Here is a 22,500-nt window from a genome sequence, read left to right as displayed (position 1 = left end):
ATACATTTACTGATCAAAGCAAATACACACATATAATAATAATGAATCCTACACTCTATACTATTTCAGTCAGGTTGCACTCCAACACCATCAGAACTCTTATCGTCAGCTTATCAAGTGGTATCCTATCTCTTGATTCGCCACCTAATATTACCAACCCCATCAAGTAGGTCAAGTCTTATAATACAATGTTGCACTATCAGCAAGGGAATATATATCTGTAAACATGTACAAGGAAAATCAGCGTATGCATGCATTAACATATATATCAGTATAAATGTTCCTTGATACACAACAATGGTCAATCGATCTCCCTATCAGTCCTAGAACACATACATCTGTAGGTAATCCAGCCTATGACTGTAACTCTATGCTTCAGTATAAACACTCCTAGGTACAAAAATGCAAACTATGACTCGCCTTTCACCGCGTTTTACACGCTAAAGACAAACACTCTATCAACTCCCTAAAAGTGATGATTTAGAACTTCCCTTCCACATCTGGAAGTTCACTACCCTGATATCTTCAGGTTCTTTCGGGCTTAACTACCAGGATCCTCTGACAGAGCCTGGTCAGGGCACTCCAACGGCCCACGATAATGTCTCTGGGCGGCTTAGTAAACACTCCTCGCCGTCCAGGACTTGAGACCACAACGTTCCCAGCTCAGTTCCACAGCTGGCACGTCTGCACACTTTTCTTCTCTTGGAGATATATCACTAGGGGTTCCTTTCTGACGGGAGCTCGAATGGAGCACGGCTTCCCCCTGCGATGTTTGGCGCTCAAGTGATGTCAAAGCCCTCCAGAAGCGAGCCTCATGCCTCCAGCAAAATATCCACATCTCCTAACCAGTCATTTATCTATTTTCTTATTCACTGCCCATAACCTCAAATCGTTTATTAAATCCAACTGACTATTTCACCTCTGTATCTTCACCTCTATGTTTCCTGGACCTTCCAATCAGGTCAGGCTTGATAGAATAATTCTCAAAAAAGGAGACTCGTTTTTCGGCTACCTGGTCTCATAACATTATATGTTATATTTTGGTAATGATCATCTGGTTGACCATACCATGGGAAGCCGTTACAATTTTTTTTGAGGTGATCAGCTAGTCAGCCTTGCCGTGAGAAAGTTATATTTCGTAATGATCATCTAGTTGGCAACATCATGAGAAACCGTTTTAGTTGTTCATCTAGTTGGCAATACCGTAAGACACATTACCTTTCTGCTATGTTGGGACGTTGCCAGCAATTTCCTCATTATTTTTATAAATATATAACTGTATTATTAATAACTACATTACCTCTGTTTATGCATGTAAATCTAATCATTCTTTAATTTAGTTAATTAATGATTACCTTATTCCCATTATATGGCTCCATTTAAGTAAAATTAATATTAATAAAAATTGTCATTCGATATGTTGTGATGTTCTGAGGAAGCGAGAGCGGCTCCTGCCATGAGAAATTTAGTCAGTAACTGGTAGACTCACAGAGGATCAACATCTAGGAGGTTAAGTGGCTGTTATATATAACAGCCACTGACCAGAGAGCAAAAAGTTTCTTGTTCCAGCGCCTCAGTGTTGCGATTCAGAGGGGAAATGCCTGTTGCGTCTTGGGCACTAGTCCAACTTCAGAGGAATTCGAAGAAGTGTTTGACTTGCAACAATGATCGAACCCGTCTGTGACATTCATCAATGTTTCCCAGTGTTGTGTTTTTCAAGAGATCCATAACCTTTAAGCACCTTTTTGCATTATTATTTTTGTATCAACCCATGTATATCTTGTAACCATCAAATGCATAATAAAGCACAAAAAATAAAAAAGGAAGGGGGTGGTAGGAGAAAAGCACACAGAAACTGTATTGGAGGGGATCTAAACATTCCCTCTAATGCGTTATGCGTGGTTTCCTCCGAGGTTATGGGTCCCCCTTCTTCCAGCTAGAGGCGGTACTCCCTTCCATATTTTATATATATATATATATATATATATATATATATATATATATATATATATATATATATATATATATATATATATAAATATATATATATATATATATATATATATATATATATATATATATATATATTTATATATATATATATATATATATGTATATATATATATATATATAAAAACAATGGAAGGGAGTACCACCTCTAGCTGGAAGAAGGGGGACCCATAGCCTCGGAGGAAACCACGCATAACGCATTAGAGGGAATGTTTAGATCCCCTCCAATACAGTTTCTGTGTGCTTTTCTCCTACCACCCCCTTCCTTTTTTATTTTTTGTGCTTTATTATGCATTTGATGGTTACAATATATACATGGGTTGATACAAAAATAATAATGCAAAAAGGTGCTTAAAGGTTATGGATCTCTTGAAAAACACAACAATGGGAAACATTGATGAATGTCACAGACGGGTTCGATCATTGTTGCAAGTCAAACACTTCTTCGAATTCCTCTGAAGTTGGACTAGTGCCCAAGACGCAACAGGCATTTCCCCTCTGAATCGCAACACTGAGGCGCTGGAACAAGAAACTTTTTGCTCTCTGGTCTTTTGTAGCGCTGATCAATTTGTCCCCCAATTCCTTCAGGAACTTCAATGCACATTTTCCCCATGAACCGAGGGTCTCCGAGCCGATCGGAACAAAGCTGTAGCAGTGTGCTAGGCCTCTGTATTTAATAATTTTCTGCGATTCCCTGAAAGAAGCAGCACCACCGCTTTCACGTATGCTGTAGTGGAGGTAGGTACTGGCCAGTGTGGCAGCGCACGTGTAGTCCCATACCACTTGCTTACCATCCTTCCAAGGTAGCAAGGTGACCCCATCAGGGCGCTTCTGAGGGTCGTTAGGTCTGGATAAGTGTGGTTCTCTTTGTGCCGGGCAGCGGGCTGTGGCGAGGCTCCTCTTGATGATGTCGTTGACTTCTTCATGTCTTGCGATTTTACCCTGTGATTTACGACATACCAGACCATGACGACCATATTGGTCTGCCATCGCAGTTCCGCAGATGCACCTATGTTTGGTGAGGATCGGGGCGGCAAGGCGAAGGGCAACTCCAATGCGGAGAGCGTCATGACTGAGGCGAGTTCCCATTGCTGCATTGGGCACAGCAAATAAAAAATCCCCGGCGTGGGGTGCTGTTACCGCTAGGAGGCGGGCTTTGTTTTCAGCATCAGCGTTGTCAATCATTGCTGTGACAGTCTTTTCCATTATGGGGCTATCCCAGTGGGCCTGCTTGTGGTCTTTTGGGACTTGTGGTCGGGGTTGAGGGTGTGCAATGGTGTCCCATTGTCTGGCTGCTTCGATGAACGTTTGATCATGAGTTCCCGCTGTCTCTCTCATACGCTCTGGTAGGATCTGCCCTACCAATTCGTTGGCTGCTGTACATGAGGATAAGAATGCTGGAAGTGCTACCTCAGTTGCCTTTCGTATGCCTATCCCTCCAAATCTCACTGGTAGTGTTGCTTGGTCCCACTGACTGTCATCTAAATCTAGGTTGAGCGCCTTCCTGAATATTGACCTGAGGAGCTCATCATATTGATGTAGAAGTGGGTTGCCAAAAGTTGGTGCACACCTTAAGAAGTATGCTAGCCTGGGCAAGGTAAGGCACTTTGTGAGAAGGTAGAGGGCATCGTGGGAGTCCAAGTCCCCAATTCTCTCTTCCATCCTCTTCCATCCTCTGTGTTGGCAACACAGAAGACAATGTCCAACATAACAGGCCAATTACACTGGATTAATCTTTGTGTTTAGATAGGAGATGCCTCGTATGGGCCAATAAGCCTTCTGCAGCCCCTATGTTTATCCCTTATGTATCCCCCCATGTTTTCACCTTCATTGTATTATCACCTGACCTAATGCGGGTATAAAATCAACTAGTATTGTAAGATCTGTTCACTTGAGAATGAACCATGGAGGTTCGAAACGTCGTGCAAATTATACAAATAAGAGTAATACACTCTATAGTAAATCACTTCTTTTCTTCACCTTAAAAGTACGAAAATGAGTTTTGGAGAACTCCTATTTCAATTAAGCCCTGATGCTAAGAAAATAGAGGGATAGAAGCCCTAAACCAGAAAATAATAAATACAGAATATGCGGTCATATTCAATGAAACATATATATATATATATATATATATATATATATATATATATATATATATATATATATATATATATATATATATATATATATATATATATATATATATATATATATATATACATATATATATATATATATATATATATATATATATATATATATATATATATATATATGTCGTACCTAATAGCCAGAACGCACTTCTCAGCCTACTATTCAAGGCCCGATTTGCCTAATAAGCCAAGTTTTCATGAATTAATGTTTTTTCGTCTACCTAACCTACCTAACCTAACCTAACCTAGCTTTTTTTGGCTACCTAACCTAACCTTACCTATATATATAGGTTAGGTTAGGTTAGGTAGGGTTGGTTAGGTTCGGTCATATATCTACGTTAATTTTAACTCCAATAAAAAAAATTGACCTCATACATAGAGAAAAGGGTTGCTTTATCATTTCATAAGAAAAAAAATTATAGTAAATATATTAATTCAGGAAAACTTGGCTTATTAGGCAAATCGGGCCTTGAATAGTAGGCAGAGAAGTGAGTTCTGGCTACTAGGTACGACATATATATATATATATATATATATATATGTCGTACCTAGTAGCCAGAACGCACTTCTCGGCCTAATATGCAAGGCCCGATTTGCCTAATAAGCCAAGTTTTCATGAATTAATTATTTTTCGACTACCTAACCTACCTAACCTAACCTAACCTAACTTTTTCGGCTACCTAACCTAACCTAACCTATAAAGATAGGTTAGGTTAGGTTAGGTAGGGTTGGTTAGGTTCGGTCATATATCTACGTTAATTTTAACTCCAATAAAAAAAAATTGACCTCATACATAATGAAATGGGTAGCTTTATCATTTCATAAGAAAAAAATTAGAGAAAATATATTATTTCAGGAAAACTTGGCTTATTAGGCAAATCGGGCCTTGCATATTAGGCCGAGAAGTGCGTTCTGGCTACTAGGTACGACATATATATATATATATATATATATATATATATATATATGTCGTACCTAGTAGCCAGAACGCACTTCTCAGCCTACTATGCAGGGTCCGATTTGCCTAATAAGCCAAGTTTTACTGAATTAATATATTTTCTCTAATTTTTTTCTTATGCAATGATAAAGCTACCCATTTCATTATGCATGAGGTCAATTTTTTTATTGGAGGTAAAATTAACGTAGATATATGACCGAACCTAACCAACCCTACCTAAACTAACCTAACCTATCTTTATAGGTTAGGTTAGGTAGCCGAAAACGTTAGGTTAGGTTAGGTAGGTTAGGTAGACGAAAAACAATTAATTCATGAAAACTTGGCTTATTAGGCAAATCAGGCCTTGCATAGTAGGCTGAGAAGTGTGTTCTGGCTATTAGGTACGACATATATATATATATATATATATATATATATATATATATATATATATATATATATATATATATATATATATATATATATATATATATATATATATATATATATATATATATATATATATATATATGTCGTACCTAGTAGCCAGAACGCACTTCTCTGCCTACTATACAAGGCCCGATTTGCCTAATAAGCCAAGTTTTCATGAATTAATTGCTTTTCGACTACCTAACCTACCTAACCTAACCTAACCTCACTTTTTCTGCTACCTAACCGAACCTAACCTAGGAAGATAGGTTAGGTTAGGTTAGGTAGGGTTGGTTAGGTTCGGTCATATATCTACGTTAATTTTAACTCCAATAAAAAAAAATTGACCTCATTCATAATGAAATGGGTAGCTTTATCATTTCATAAGAAAAAATTAGAGAAAATATATTAATTCATGAAAATTTGGCTTATTAGGCAAATCGGGCTTTGCATAGTAGGCTGAGAAGTGCGTTCTGGCTACTAGGTACGACATATATATATATATATATATATATATATATATATATATATATATATATATATATATATATATATATATGCGAACAAGCCTGAATGGTCCCCAGGACATATGCAACTGAAAACTCACACCCCAGAAGTGACTCGAACCCATACTCCCAGAAGCAACGCAACTGGTATGTACAAGACGCCTTAATCCACTTGACCATCACGACCGGACATAATGAGGTGATAGCCGAGGCTATATGAACCACCCCACCGCCGGCACTCGGATAGTTATCTTGGGCATAGCATTTTACCAAATCACCTCATTCTTTGGGGCACACGTGAGGAACCACGGTGGGGTGGTTCATATAGCCTCGGCTATCACCTCATTATGTCCGGTCGTGATGGTCAAGTGGATTAAGGCGTCTTGTACATACCAGTTGCGTTGCTTCTGGGAGTATGGGTTCGAGTCACTTCTTGGGTGTGAGTTTTCAGATATATATATATATATATATGTCGTACCTAGTAGCCAGAACGCACTTCTCAGCCTACTATGCAAGGCCCGATTTGCCTAATAAGCCAAGTTTTCATGAATTAATATATGTTCTCTATTTTTTTTTCTTATGAAATGATAAAGCCACCCATTTCATTATGTATGAGGTCAATTTTTTTTTATTGGAGTTAGAATTAACGTAGATATATGACTGAACCTAACCAACTCTACCTAACCTAATCTATCTTTATAGGTTAGGTTAGGTTATGTAGCCGAAAAAGTTTGGTTAAGTTAGGTTAGGTAGTCGAAAAAACATTAATTCATGAAAACTAACTTGGGTTATTAGGCAAATCGGGCCTTGCATAGTAGGCTGAGAAGTGCGTTCTGGCTACTAGGTACGACATATATATATATATATATATATATATATATATATTATATATATATATATATATATATATATATATATATATATATATATATATATATATATATATATATATATATATATATATATATTTAATAATATATATATATATATATTGTTATTAAATATGACCGAAAAAGTAAGATTAATAATTCTAACACAAATTTTCTCAATCTTTCTTATGTTTCTTTTCACTGTTGATGGTAATTCAAAGATCAATTCTCCAAAATTCATTTTTATTTCTAATCTGACGCGACACTTGAGCGCGTTTCGTAAAACTTATTACATTTTCAAAGACTTTAGTTTACAAACACACAACTGAAACTGAATAGAGCTTACAAATCTTCGAGGTTTATATCTACATTTGGATGAGGTGAAAAACGAACTTTCAACAATGGGTATTAAATTCCAACACAAGACAGAACACGAAACAATGGGTATTAAATTCAAACACAAGACAGAACACGAAACAATGGGTATTGAATGGAAGTAACTGTAGAAAGCCTATTGGTCCATATTTCTTGATGCTTCTATATTGGAGTGGAGTCTTGAAGTGGGTAGAATATAGTTGTGCATTAATTGGCTGTTGATTGCTGATGTTGACTACTTGATGTGTAGTGCCTCGCAGACGTCAAGCCGCCTGCTATCGCTGTATCTATCGATGATTTCTGTGTTGTTTGTAAGATTAATAATTCTAACACGAATTTTCTCAATCTTTCGTACATTTGTTTTCACTGTTGGTGGTAATTCAAAAATCAATTCTCCAAAATTCACTTTTATTTCTAGTCTGACGCGACACTTGAGCGAGTTTCGTAAAATTTATTACATTTTCAAAGACTTTAGTTATCACATACACAACTGAATTAAACTTACACATCTCCGATTTGTTTATATCTACATTTGAGTGAGGTGGATGGGGTGAGGTGGTATTTAATAAGGTATTAATTTCATCAACACAAGACAGAACACGAAACAATGGGTATTGAATAGAAGTGATTGTAGAAAGCCTATTGGTCCATATTTCTTGATGCTTCTATATTGGAGCGGAGTCTTGAGGTGGGTAGAATATAGTTGTGCATTAATTGGCTGTTGATTGCTGGTGTTGACTTCTTGATGTGTAGTGCCTCGCAAACGTCAAGCCGCCTGCTATCGCTGTATCTATCGATGATTTCTGTGTTGTTTACTAGGATTTCCTCTGGCGATGGTTTGTTGTGGGAAGAGATTATATGTTCCTTAATGGAGCCCTGTTGCTTATGCATCGTTAAACGCCTAGAAAGAGATGTTGTTGTCTTGCCTATATACTGGTTTTTTTGGAGCTTACAGTCCCCAAGAGGGCATTTGAAGGCATAGACGACGTTGGTCTCTTTTAAAGCGTTCTGCTTTGTGTCTGGAGAGTTTCTCATGAGTAGGCTGGCCGTTTTTCTGGTTTATAGTAAATCGTCAGTAGTATCCTCTGATTTTTGTCTGTAGGGATAACGTTTCTATTAACAATATCTTTCAGGACCCTTTCCTCCGTTTTATGAGCTGTGGAAAAGAAGTTCCTTTAAAATAGTCTAATAGGGGGGTACAGGTGTTGTGTTAGTTGTCTCCTCAGAGGTTGCATGGCGTTTCACTTTCCTTCTTATGATGTCTTCGACGAAACCATTGGAGAAGCCGTTTTTGACGTTCCTTACCCTACAGAGTTCTTCGTCGACTTGCTTCCATTCTGAGGCTGTGGCTGAGAGCACGGTCGACATAAGGCGTTAACAACACTCCTCTTGTACCTGTCTGGCAGTCGCTGTTGGCATTTACGCACATTCCTATGTTCGTTTCCTTAGTGTAGACTGCAGTGTGGAAATCTCCGCTCTTTTCCATGACTGTTACATCTAGAAAGGGCAGCTTCCCATCCTTTTCCATCTCGTAAGTGAAACGCAGCACGGAACTCTGCTCAAATGCCTCCTTCAGCTCCTGCAGATGTCTGACATCAGGTACTTGTGTAAAAATGTCGTCAACATACCTGCAGTATATGGCCGGTTTCAAGTTCATGTCGACTAAAAACTTTTTGCTCGATGGTACCCATGTAGAAGTTTGCAACAGGACACCTAGGGGAGAACCCGTGGCGACCCCATCTACTTGCCTTTATACATATGCCCATCCGGCTCAAGAAGGGTGCCTCTTTAGTACAAGCTTGGAGTAGTTTCCTTAGGATATTTTCTGTATGTCAAGAGGAGTACAGGCTGGATCACGATACACTCTGTCGGCTATCATCTCGATTGTCTCGTCCACTGGTACGTTGTGAACAGCGATTCTACGTCCAACGAGGCTCTTATTCCTGTGGCCCGTGTGCCCTGCAGTAAGTCAACAAATTCCTTTGGCGACTTCAGGCTGAAGCGCAAGGGACATAAGGAGTCAGCAGGCCGTTGAGTCGCTTCGCTAGTCTGTACGTTGGTGTGGGTATCTGGCTAATGATTGGCCGAAGTGGGTTTCCAGGCTTGTGTGTCTTGACATTTCCATAACGCATATCCAGGTTTAATATTCCCCAATAATCTTTGGCAGGTGGAGTCCTGATTTCTTGGCGTTCACAGTTTCGATTAGTCTATTGACCTTTGCTTTCAATTCGGCTGCAGTGTCCTTCGTTACCCTTTGGAATTTAGTTTGTTCAGAGAGTATGAGGTTCATTTCGCCAGATATTCGTCTTTTTTAAGAATGACGTGTATTGGCGATTTGTCACCTCTCCTGACAACTATCTCCTTGTTCTCACGAAGGCTTTTGGCTGCCGCTTTGAGCTCGGGGGACAGTATGGTGCTTCTGTAATTGCCTCGATTCTTTCCTCCTTCCGCAATAAGTTCTGCTTGTAAGGTATCTTGCTAGTGACCTTCTTTGTGTCTCGAGGTCGAATATGTCGTCCAACAGAACGACTGTCCAATAGAATACTGATATATAATACAATTTATAGTTCTAGTTCAATACCCATTGTTTCGTGTTCTGTCTTGTGTTGATGAAATTAATACCTTATTAAATACCACCTCACCCCATCCACCTCACTCAAATGTAGATATAAACAAATCGGAGATGTGTAAGTTATATCAGTTGTGTATGTGTTAACTAAAGTCTTTTGAAAATGTAATAAGTTTTACGAAAAACGCGCTCAAGTGTCGCGTCAGACTAGAAATAAAAATGAATTTTGGAGAATTGATTTTTGAATTACCACCAACAGTGAAAAGAAATGTACGAAAGATGAGAAAATTCGTGTTAGAATTATTAATCTTACTTTTTCGGTCATATTTAATAATATATATATATATATATATATATATATATATATATATATATATATATATATATATATATATATATATATATATATATATATATATATATATATATATATATATATATATATATATATATATTGTTCTGTTGTAGTATATTAGTCTTTGGAGACATAACTTTATTTTGATTTACATGTGATAGTGCCCATCTGTTGATTGATATATAATACTGATAATTAACTGAAATATAATTTTAATATACAATTTATAGTTTATGTGTAATTAACTATTCCTGGGGTGATTAATTCTAATTCTTGCATGTACGAACCATGGGTTTATACTGGTGAAACACCTTGAGAGTACAGCATCGTTAAATATCCCTAGTCTAAAATATTTTGTCGCTGTTACGTGTCACGAGCAATAAAGAACGGTTCGTAACAGTCGGGTTCTGGTGACCTGATACTCTTGGTTGGGTTCTGGTGACCTGATACTCTTGGTCGGGACCTGATAACCTGGTACTCTTGGTCGCACCCTGGTGACCTGGTACTCTTGGTTGAGTCCTGGTGACCTGGTCCTCTTGGTCGGGTTCTGGTGACCTGGTACTCTTGGTCGGGTGGTGGTGACCTGGTATTCTTGGTCGGGTTCTGGTGACCTGGTACACTTGGTCGAGTCCTGGTGACCTGGTATTCTTGGTCGGGTTCTGGTGACCTGGTACTCTTGGTCAAATCCTGGTGACCTGGTACTGTTGGTCGCGTCCTGGTGACCTGGTCCTCTTGGTCGGGTCCTGGTAACCTGGTCCTCTTGGTCGGGTCCTGGTGACCTGGTCCTCTTGGTCGGGTCCTGGTGACCTGGTCCTCTTGGTCGGGTCCTGGTGATTCTTCTTAAATTAATAGTAATTATCCCCCATTCCAATGTGCATATTTTGTGTTATAATGTAGTGATCAGTTCCTACGTAAAGTTACATATAGTGTTTTGATAACCTTTCTCCCTCGTATAAACATATGTCATCCCCACAAAAGGACCCTAGCACCTCTGTAACTATAAATTTCGATGAACCTATTTCTCTCCTTCCCTGTCCCTCCAGTTCGAGTCAGACATGACCTATATCTGGCAGGGCTCCCACAGAACACACACGCTTCTGTTGCTCTAGATATTTTACAATTGTTGATAACCACAGTGGACGGTCGGTCCTATGGTTCCTGCACCATTGCTCATAAACGTGGTCCACTTAAAGTAAATTCGAGCAGTTTGTGATAAATAATATTACCATTGTTTTATCATATCATGTGTATTCGTAAATGAAACTTTATTCTTTGGGAAATTTGTATAAGCATATCCTGTATAGAGCTAAATCTGGGTTCGGCTAACTTTATTCTCTCAATAAGAATCAACAGGTCCCGACGAGTGACTGGTTGGAATCTTAGCATCGGTGACGAGGAGCTCGAAGTTAAGTTTCGGGGCGCCCGGCAAACCAGCGAAAACACTGTCCTGATGAACATGACAATCAGAGTGCCGCAGGAGGATTCCACTATCCTCCATCAAACTGGAGATGACAGGCTTTCCGGGTTATTATCGGGTCAGCAAGAAGAGAACGAAGAGCTCATATTTCACCAGAGTAAAGTGGAAGAGTTCCCGTTCCACCAGGGACAAACGGTACACGAATTCCCAATCCATGCTGGCATTCAAGCAGACTATCAGGCCCATGAGGAGGACCTCACGCAGCACGACCGTTTACTCACTAAACACAGTCAGTTCTTCTTTTCAGTCATTCGTGGATAAATTGTTGAATAACCAGTATTTGTTTTGTTCTTGTATGTGCATATGTGACATCGAATTTTTAAGTTGGAAAAATTATAAATATTTGTCTGAGGGGAGCCCCGTCGGCTCCCTGACCCTATCAAACTGACATGTGCCATATTAGTTTGGTGCCATCAGTCCTTGGAGTTAGAGCGCCTACCAGGAGCCACAAGCAAGAACCTGGACCCCCTCAGAGAGGCGCAGGGAACCATGGCCATATAAGCTCTTTACATTTAGAGTTTGTCATGTGTGCCATCGACCAGGGAAAGAACCCTGAAAGGTAGGTGAACCATTGCAAACCTCTAACTGGTTCTCATTGCAACGTAAGTCGGAACAGAGGCCCAGAACCAGCCAATAGAAAACAGTGAAACAAGTCACACGTCATCTGCACGCCCACTCGTTAGCGCCTCACCCTCCCCGACAGTGGGGAGGGAAGACCCCGCATAGGCGAGCAGGAAGCAACACCCTCAGCTCGTCGACTGATATGCCGGGTGTCGGAAGTTCTCTCTGGCCTCAAACTCTTTGTCTAGCTTTGCATTTGTAGCTGTCGAATCTTTTTTTTATAGCGCATTCTCGCTTCGTTTGCGGAGGAATGTGTTCCCCCGGCTCTTGTGTGTGGTGACTTAGTGTTCCTACAAAAATACTGGGTTGGGACCGGTTAGTCTGTGTGTGTTGCTTTGGGATTCTGTTTGCTTATTTGCTTTTAGCACTTTTTTTTGTTCCTCGGATACGTCCTTTCAGAAGTTTCCGTCCTCTCAGATTTCCTTGTGGAGGTTTGAATAGCCCTTCATGCATTCCTCCTGCGAGACCCGGTTTACACCTCATTAATAGATCTGGCTTCTTTTGAGTTTGGTTCTTCTTCCCCATATTTGGTGCGTTATGAGGTTTCAGAGTGTTTCTGGCTAGCATAATGCTCTTTCTTTTCTTGTGAGCTTGGCGTAGGTTTTGCGGGACCCGCATGATTGAGTGGCCAGAGGTTTCTTTGGTGTTCTTCGGGAGGGGGGGAGGGGTCATTGGAGTTCCTGATTGCGTTTCTTTCACCCCTGTGCTTTCCTGTGCAATGGGGTCTGGAGCAGTTGAATGCTCAAGTCCCCCCTCTCTTTTGGATATCTTGGTGGCAGATGACCATCGAACTCGGGGTCATTTCACATCAGTCTTGCACTTCTTTATCTTCTTGAGCTGTCCTCGGAGTTCTGGTTTCGGCTGCCTTATTGAAGCTGTTTGCTCTGATTATCCGGGAATCGGTTTCCATAATTTTGGCCTCTCGCCTCACGTGTAGGCAGGCCGTCCTCGCTCTCTTTTTAGATTCTGCTTGGGTCCTGGCTTTACAGTTCTCATCTTCATTCTGTTCCGTTATTTCAGGAAAACTGCGTTTCTCAGTTATTGTCAGCGGCTTCTACCAGTTGCCATCCTGTTTCTGATTTGTTGGTTCTCCAGCGGGAGCATGCTGACTCTTCCCAAGGTGGTCGTGCTAGTGCTCATGTTTCAGTAGGCCAAGGTGGGCCTTGTCGCTGTGCATGGAAGTCGGCTTCTCGGAGGTCGCGTTGGACTTTTCTCAGGGAGCTCCGTTGACGCCCCGGCTCTGAATCTGTCTCTTGCTCACGCTTTGTCCAGAGCGAAAGCTGTCTCTGGTCCACACTTGGTCCCCATGATTCGTGTGCTTTTCGTGTCCGTCTCTTCCGGCTATTGGTGGAGTTGAGTGACTCCTCCGGTCAGGGGTTCGAGGCTGGTGGGGCAGGCTTCTTCCCTGACTCTCTGTCGGGTCATCTTAGAGTGGGTTTGCTTGGGCGTGGTCGAAACGATTTTGTCCCTCAAGTGGGTTTCCCGCTTCTTTCCGGTTCCGAAATGGGACTGTGTTGATCTGATGTTCATTCTGGACTTGTCCCATGTGAACCATTGGATTCCTTGCCCTTCCTGTCGGATAACTACTTTGTCCCAGATCTGGCTTCTTCTTGAGCTGGGTGCATGAATGATCTTCCGGGACCTCAAGGACGCATATTGGCACTTTCCTATTCGTCTGGGGTTTAGGGATAGGCTAGGTTTCGTGGTCAGGCGTCATCAGGCTTACCGCTTTCGTTGTGAACTTTGCCTTGCTGGTTTTCCCACTGGACAGGGTCTGGCCTCGGAGGTTGTTCTAGTATCCTTGGGGCAGCCCCTTTTGCCGCTCTCGCGATCCCGGGGTTCTTTCGTCGCTTGCTGCATCTCCGGCTTCGTTCGGTGCCTTAGCGCCTTCCCTTCCCTCACTTGATGAGTTAATGGTCGCCTCGTCTCTCAGCTAGGGTTTTGTGACCAGCACACACCAGGCCGGCCTGGGGCGTTAGGCTCCATCATTCTGATGGGCTCTCAACATGGTGCGGAAGTTTGCGGCTGAATGACAGGCGCTGTGGCGGATTCAGTTGCCTCGGCGCCTGGCGCCTGACAGCTGGGTGGACAGCGCTTTGGATTTGTAGTCCTGAGGTTCCGGGTTCGATCCCCTGTGGAGGCGGAGACAAATTGGGCAAAATGTTTCTTTCACCCTGATGCCCTGTTACCTAGCAGTAAATAGGTACCTGGGAGTTTGACAGCTACAGGCTGCTTCCGGGGGGGGGGGGGGGGATTGTAACAAAAATGAGGCCTCATCTCAAGATAACCTCGAGCCTTGGTGATTCGGCTCCATTCGGACTGCTCCTGTGGTTCATTGTCTCAGCCGGGGAGGGTCTCTGCGGTCCATTGTTCTATGGGGCTGGTCACTTCGGGTAGCTCTTCTGCTGACTTCACAGGGTTAAGCTCTCCATGCTGTCCACATTCAGTGGGTGTTCAACATCCTGGTGGACATCCTGTCTCGCTATATTCCTCTTTCCACGGAGTCGACTGTCGACGCCAGTAGTGAAATATACAACTAGAACCGCGCGCACCACCTGCCAGGTGGCACTCCGGTGAGTGCCACCCGACAGGTGGCGCGCGGGTGTCTAGTCGCAAGGGTTTTTGGGGGATTTTCCCGGAAGTTTGGCGCGTTTCGGACGCGTGTGAGCGTCCGGTGTTTGGGTATGTGGTCCGGAAAGAGAGTAAGTTATGTTGTTGGATGCCAGGTGGTGCGCGTCGTTGCCGTCGCGGCACGTCGTTGCCGTCGCAGCGCGTCGTCGTCGTCGCGGAGAGTTTGGGAGGGGAATTTCCCGGAAGTTTGGCGCGTGTCGGACGCAGTGAGCAAGTGCAGCCCCTCGCTCTAGACACAAAGGGAATTTCTGGGAAGATGTGGGAATTTCTGGGAAGACGTATGAAAATACAAGGATAAGAGTGGAATATGAGGAAGGAGTTTGTCATAGACTTAATCCTGTGTGATGATGATGATAATAGTTTGATGATCGTGAGTAGAGGATGAGAGGGGATCCAACATAGTGTATATGTTGTTTGGAGAGGGGGGAGAGGAGAACCCCCATACCTGAGAGGAACGCCTGGACGTCCATTAGCTTCCCTACAGGAAGTCGTAAGTGAGAGAGGAGGGTAAGAGAGAGCACTCTCCAGCGGAAGTGGGGCCATTTGTCTAAAGGGTTTTCGTTGTCTTCAGAGTGGAGATGTTCGCCCCACGGCGGGTCCTCATACACTGTGGATTCGTTAAGGAGGGGAGCGAAGTACATACGACAGACCCACACCTGTCAGCCATCAATCACTCCCACCCCTCATCCCACCCGCTCCCATACCATCAACCATTGTTCTGTGCATTCCTTTAGTATGTGTAAGCTATATCGTAACGTGATCAACATGGTGAGAGCAATAACGAGGGAAAAGTAAACACATTATATAAATTTATTTCTTTATTAAACACTTAAGCGATTTACAACGTAATAATAATAATAATAATAATAATAATAATAATAAGACTTCTTCTTGGTGGTTTAGCTAGCAGACAGATGTAGAAAGGCTTTCATTCAGTCCATCGAACCTTCCCCACACTAGTCAATCAGTCAATCTGTAGAAAGGGAAAAGGTTATAAGTTTTGTTGTTGTCAATGTTGTAAACATAAATACAGACATTATTATGTTCATCATTCAATCCTACATAAAGTATTACTCACCGCACTATCATCCTAGCAACTTCGTCACACAGCGTTTCACACTCAGCATCACTACCGTTTAAGCAGAATGTTTGCTTACACACAGGCATTTTCATCTGAGCGTAATTGAATTTCAACACTTTTTCATCATTCTTGCGAAATTGACCATATTTAAACGCTTCATCAAAGTGAAGCAGGGCGGCCTCTAAGCCTAGTCTGCAAAAATGATATGCAAAATAAACGGCGTAATTCCCACAGAAGTAACTATTCAAGGATTGAATCCTTTTCTTCATAATATATAGGGTATAGTCTTGGAAGTAAGACATAAACTCTTCGAAATATCTTGAATAAGATCCTATTGCAGGATTGGCATAGCTGTCTAGTATAACTATCTCGCTTCTACCTTCATCCTTATTTACATAGAATGTTATCCAATGGCCCATTTTATTACGAGAACCGAGTCCAGAGTGTTCATTATGAACACCACAGGTCTTTTTTTATGTATTTTTATCAGTATTTTCCGTACGTCATCAGCTAGGAAACATCCTAGATAGTCTACCCTAGCACCTAAATTACTTCTGATAGCCTCATTTATTTCCAAACAATTCATATTAGTATTTTATCCTCGCGTATCGCAAATAACGCGACGATCCGCGTTAATGCTGATCACACCTGTTGTAGAGCCGTAAACTAGAATGACTTTATTTCTAGCACTCCGCGTTTAAATTCCAAAGCGATCCTCAGATTACCACTTTTTTCAATCGGGATGGTGTCATCGATATCCTCGGGTTGTAAATTAAAGGCCAGTATGGTTCCACCATTCACATATGTGTCATAAGATAATATATTGTCTTTATCGAAGCCTAAGGCTTGTAATGCTGTGTAATACAACTTGGCGCAGTTATGAGGGAAGTCACACCCAATATTGACAATATTAGTGCTATTCTGCGATATTAATACTTTACTAAGCTCGCAGTTTTCCAAATAAAGCGGGTTGCGATTATATGCACCAGACACTGCCTCCATATCAAGGATGATCATATATAAATGTTCTGGTATAACAGTCCCCCACGGCTGGTCCATTGTTATAGAGCGCTGACCTGTGCCCAATATATACGTTTTGTATAAAGTTTTATTAAAAGTATACGTAATAGGAGAGTTGTTCTGCACCATGGCTTTATTAATGGCTACTAATCCTTCAGGGTATGGCAATACCCGATCCACCCATAGACGTGTAGACTTGATATTATATTTAAAATTAGCGTGTTCATTATCGCTGAGTATAAGCCACTTATCAGGTTGAAGTTCGAGCCTCACCCTGATGTCCACATTATCCAAAACGTATTCACTAACGGATGTGACATCCAGCATTAGTTTAAAACAAGTATTCACACCACTCGTTTTCATATCAGTCATCCGTTGCTTCTCACTAGCCGAGGCATTAGTGAAATAACCAGCTTCAATTTTACCAGGATCGACTCGGTTAAAAAACTGTGACAGTTTATCATAGCGGTTAGCCTTACACCCAGAAATCGTAGATAATAACTTTACGTATGACCAGAATGAGAATAATGAGCTGGTTTCAACTACTGTTTCGTTTAAATACACAATAGCGGATTTGAATAGAGTTTGCGATAATCCATTCACCAACGATGCGTTTTTAGCATCTCCTAAAGGCGTTATTCCATCTTCTTCGGTTAGATCAATAGTCAACTCCAAAGCTATAGATGATAAATCCACCAGTTGACCATTCACTCCCTTGATGATGAATTCCAGATAAGTGTCTGTAAACTTATTATTGACCCCAGAATTCACAGGTAATACATCCACCGTTTGTCTGCTGGCAATTGTTGATTCTACCAATCGAGGGGAAAATACTTTAGGAAAGGCTTCACTAACAGCAGCTGTATAATGTTCTAATGGCACCTGGAGGCCCAGAGCGTTATATCCGGCCATGTTCGCGCTTTAGACAACACCAACCGAGTGAGAAGAAGTTATGACAACACATCATTATATTTCGCTTTAGTAAAACGTTTGATGTTTACTAATTTTTTTGTTTGTTTATTCTTTTTCTGCACTCTTCCGCCTATCATTTGCTTCCCTACTCCTTTCAATGTTTCAATTCCGCGTTTCTTAAGAGATTGTTTGAAAGTTTGTTTGTCATTATTAATATCGTCTAGTACGTTCTGCCCCAAGCTAAGCGCAGCCGGGGCCAGAGTCCTCATGATAAAGGGCGCTGCTCGACGCGCTATCCCGCTTAAAAAGGAAAATATTCCTCCTCCTCGCGTATAACGTCTACTGCTGTTGAAAATCCGTATATCATCAGTCCCACCACCTCTAGGAGGGGTTAACAGAATGTATAATTCCTCAACAGAGGGGGAATAAAGTGGACACGCATTTCTCCGCTTGTTTCAGACGAATGAGGAGTGGCGGGAAAGCATTGGTGTTATATACCTCCTGCAACGGGGCGTACATGCAAGACTGCTATGGTGCACCCACGTTCATCGAAATGTATTGGGTTACCATCTTGATCCCTAATAGTGATGCTGACGCTATCTATCATGTTAGTGTTAAGACGCACATATAGTTTTTTATTGTTGCTGTTATCACTTCCATTTAGGGAGATTACATCCAAAATATTTACAGACTGGTTTCCATATCTAGTAGAAGAGATTCTATCGCAATAAACACACAGAATATCAACTCCTCCTCTAGGCATTGGCGGGAATAGACATGTGTTAACTACACTCGAGGCATACTGACGTTTTGCGAATATGTCATATTCTATTTCTGGAACTACGCCCAACACTTTCCCAAAAGCGGTTCCAAATGATAATGTAACTCTACTGATGTTTTTATGCCCCGTTGCAGAGCTAATATTCTCATCACTAATCACAGTAGTGAACTTGTTTCGATTGGAGGAAGAATCATATTTAATAAAATGCGTTCCATATTTAGCTGAAAATTGTTTTAATGACTTTCCTAAAAAACTCAGTTTAGCATTACTTGAAAATATGGCCTCTATTTCTGTATTAATCGTGGTATTAATTTCTTTTATAGTTCCGGCTAAAACATCAGATGATAATAAATGCTTTGAATGCATGTATTTCCCCTCGCTCACTTTCTCATACGTAACGCCTACACGTATATATGCCTCGGGATTATCACGCTTAATAACGTAATGTGAAGTGGGGAGGAGTAATTTTTGTAGACACATTTCATAACTCCTCCTGGGATCTAATTCTAGCTGGTTAAACAATCGATTTTGGAAAGATGCGGGGATGTTATTGGGGAATAAATGCGTATCTGATACGCTGGTGGCGTATATCACGTGAGTGTCCATCGCTCTATCTCCTTAGACGCTTTTTGTCTAGTAAAGCCATCTACACATTACACGCTCATTTATATACACTCACCTGTTAATATACGATCCAGGAAGCTTTCCTTTTACTGTGAGGATCAATCTTGACAGTTGCCTTTCTCTTAACAGATGGAGGCTCATACACTTGACTGCTTGCCGTAGTATTACGGAATAAATCTCGCGATGTAGATGTTAGTGTGAAAAACAGTTGAGCAATGGGGAGTTTATCCGGTAAAAAAACAGATTTAAGCACAGTCATTTTATGTATAATGTCATTAATTATATGTATGCCAGATACTGGAGCCAATACATTTCCATTCAGATCCCAACGAACGATTCCGGTAGCATCATAATGGTTTAGCAAGGATCTCGCATATTCGTGATCTCTCACTTTCAACTTCAAATCTATTAAATGTTTTATGGAAGGGTTGGTATGCAGCTGAGGAGGAGGAGGAGGTGGTTTGACAGTAAGATGACGAGCAACCGCTTTCACAGTGGGGTAAGCAGGGCTGTGTGCAGCTTTCCGGTTGTCCACTATTTTACGCGGTACGAGATAAAAGGCTTTCATTTTACTTACTGAACAACCGTGTAATTAAACTAGCGCAATGGTAAAATAATGGATAAAATACTGCCTCCTCGTTTGCTGGTTAATATCTGTTTCTTAGTTGTCACAGAAGGTTTCTTACAGGCTAGTGACCGAATAAGCAATTTATATTTTTTCAACTTTTTAACGACCTTGTCAGGCACGGGCAATTTTTTTTTTAAAAGTTATTAAAAATTTCTGATAAACAATTTATATGTGGTTTCTTCAATTTTTCAATCAACTGCTTTCTCGAGGAATACTGAAGTTTTGATAATAGTTGGATCAATTCCTTGTATTTATAAACTAAGGGCTTCTTCATTATAAATGTAATATCTCAGCAGCATCAATCCATTGATCGAATGATCGATCATAACCTGCGTACCTAACTTTATACTGGAGTTTGCCAGAGACTCTGCGTTGTCCCAATACCTTCTCAATATTAAAGGTTTGAGGCAAATGTGTTGGTGTTAATTCTTGTTTATAGAAGCCACCATCAATTTCTTCCCCATTCAGATCTTTTAGAAAGTATAAAGGGATGTGTTGTCTCCGATCAATACGTGTAACTGTAAAGATCTCTCGGGTGTTCTGCTGCTTAAACCCTTTCTTAAACTTGGAAATGCGATCAGATAGAGTGATGCGTACTGTATCACCAACACTCAATCGAGGAATGACAGCTCTCTTTGATTTGCTCGGCTTTTATACATTAAATCAAATTGTTTGGCGTGTTCGCTGGGCGAGGATAGAGCGTGCACCTCCGCAGGTGTCTTCCCCTTCAATCCTCTGTGGGGGTTAAATTATATGTTTTCACAATATCTGGTAGAGCCTGCATGTATTTTAAAGTGTTGCGCGCCGTCATAAACTTGTAAAGTTTACCTTTTAAAGTACGTATGAACCGCTCAGCGATTGAAGCTTTAGTCTCCTGAGAAAATACACTATATAACCGTACTTTCCTTGCTGCCAGCATTTTTTTCATAGTGGCGTTATAAAATTCTCCACCTCGATCAGAATTAATTTTGCGCACTCCTGAGAATGAGGTGAATCTAGAATTAAAGCTAGAGCATTAGTGGTGCTTTTCCCATCCTTAGCGCGTAAGGGTACTACTTGGGCGTACCTGGAGAAAATATCTACGCATACGAGTAAATATTTCACTCCGTCATTATGTTTGTCCAATAAACTCATCTCGGCCAAGTCTATAGCTTGAAATAGTCGTGGTTTAGGGCTTAACACCCGACGCCGAGGGAATTTATGTGGTTGTAAATAATGCAACGTATAGGAGTCAGAGCTTTTCAGATAGTCCTTTACATCGGCTAGAGTTATACTAGAGTTAATTAATTTGGCGGCCTTATACAATCTCTGTACCCCTCCAAGCCCTCCGCTAGATGAGGGGTCGTTATATACTCGTTCCAGTACATCTTTCTTGCTCACCATTGGTAAACTATCTCATAGGGCGGTTCGTGAACAATATTACCGCGTAATGTTATCGTAGATGGAGTGTTCGAGCCCAGATCTACTAGCAAATAGCCGTAGGGTTGGCTAATAACTTGCTTATATAACTCTACAAATTTCTTTGAATCCACTTTCCCAAATATTTGTCGTCCGAGTGTTTCAATTTGTGACAGGTCTCGTGATTTAACCAATATGAAATGAGAAGCATTTAAACTAATATTCCTCGAATATTTACCAGGAAAAAATATATTTTGAGTAATCAATATGACGGAAACCGTGAAATGTCTGCCCCTAGTAAACATGTCTGATACGATTTTTGAATTCGCAGACTCTGTAAAAAGGTCATCGTAGATTACTAAGATATGCGAGTCATTATCTACTCGCTCTTCCACAGGATCAATAATGGTTGAATGCTCGATCAGCTTCCCTTTAATTTGTGGATCTGATCGTAATTCAGAGTAACCTCCTCCGCATATGATTATTGAGGAGAACTTGTGTTGATACTTCCTTACAAGTTTACTGCACAAGTAGGATTTTCCGCTGTTTGAATAACCAGCAATAATAACACGAGATGGTTCTCTGAAAATATCTAGATGTTCCGCATGGATTATATCATAGGAACTGTCCATGATTAATGCTTCGTTAAGACTGCTAAAAACTAAGGAACTGAGGTGGTATTTATACAAACATAGTCATTTACAGGTGTTTATTCACATATTTTATGTACAGCAACACATTTTTAAAACTAAACATAGTTCTTACAGTTCACAAACAATAATATTAAAACCTATTTTAAAACTAATCATAGTTCTTACAGTTCACAAACAATAATATTAAACATCCTATTCATTTAGTATACAAAGTTCTAGTCATATGGCATCCATCTTAATACTACCTAACAATTGTACAACATAAAATCTAGCGAGGGTTGAATAGTTTCTGAGCTGTAGCATCGCGTTTGCTCCAGGGATGGAATATTGGGTAGAGTCTCTGTGCTTGCTCTACTTCCTCCTCCTCCATAAACACTTCTTCCATCTCCTCCTCCTCTCTCACTTCTACATCCATCTCATCATCATTGTTATTGGGAATATCAGGATGACCATACGCTAGGGACTGTGTGG

The 22,500-nt window shown here is 40.8% G+C and overlaps 1 protein-coding gene across 1 annotated transcript in view; it reads left to right on the top strand.

The window, feature by feature from the left end:
• Positions 1–22,500, top strand: part of LOC123773031 (insulin-like peptide receptor) — a 531,432-nt gene that overhangs the window by 313,893 nt on the left and 195,039 nt on the right. The window contains exons 16-17 of the mRNA XM_069315507.1: positions 11,548–11,815; positions 13,322–13,457. Of these exons, the coding sequence (XP_069171608.1) occupies positions 11,548–11,815; positions 13,322–13,457 (404 nt within the window). The remainder of the gene's footprint in view (positions 1–11,547; positions 11,816–13,321; positions 13,458–22,500) is intronic.

Source organism: Procambarus clarkii, chromosome 81 (genome assembly GCF_040958095.1).
Source record: "Procambarus clarkii isolate CNS0578487 chromosome 81, FALCON_Pclarkii_2.0, whole genome shotgun sequence".
NCBI lineage: Eukaryota > Metazoa > Arthropoda > Malacostraca > Decapoda > Cambaridae > Procambarus > Procambarus clarkii.
Note: the sequence above shows the minus strand (reverse complement) of the source record. Positions and strands in the feature narration are given on the sequence as shown.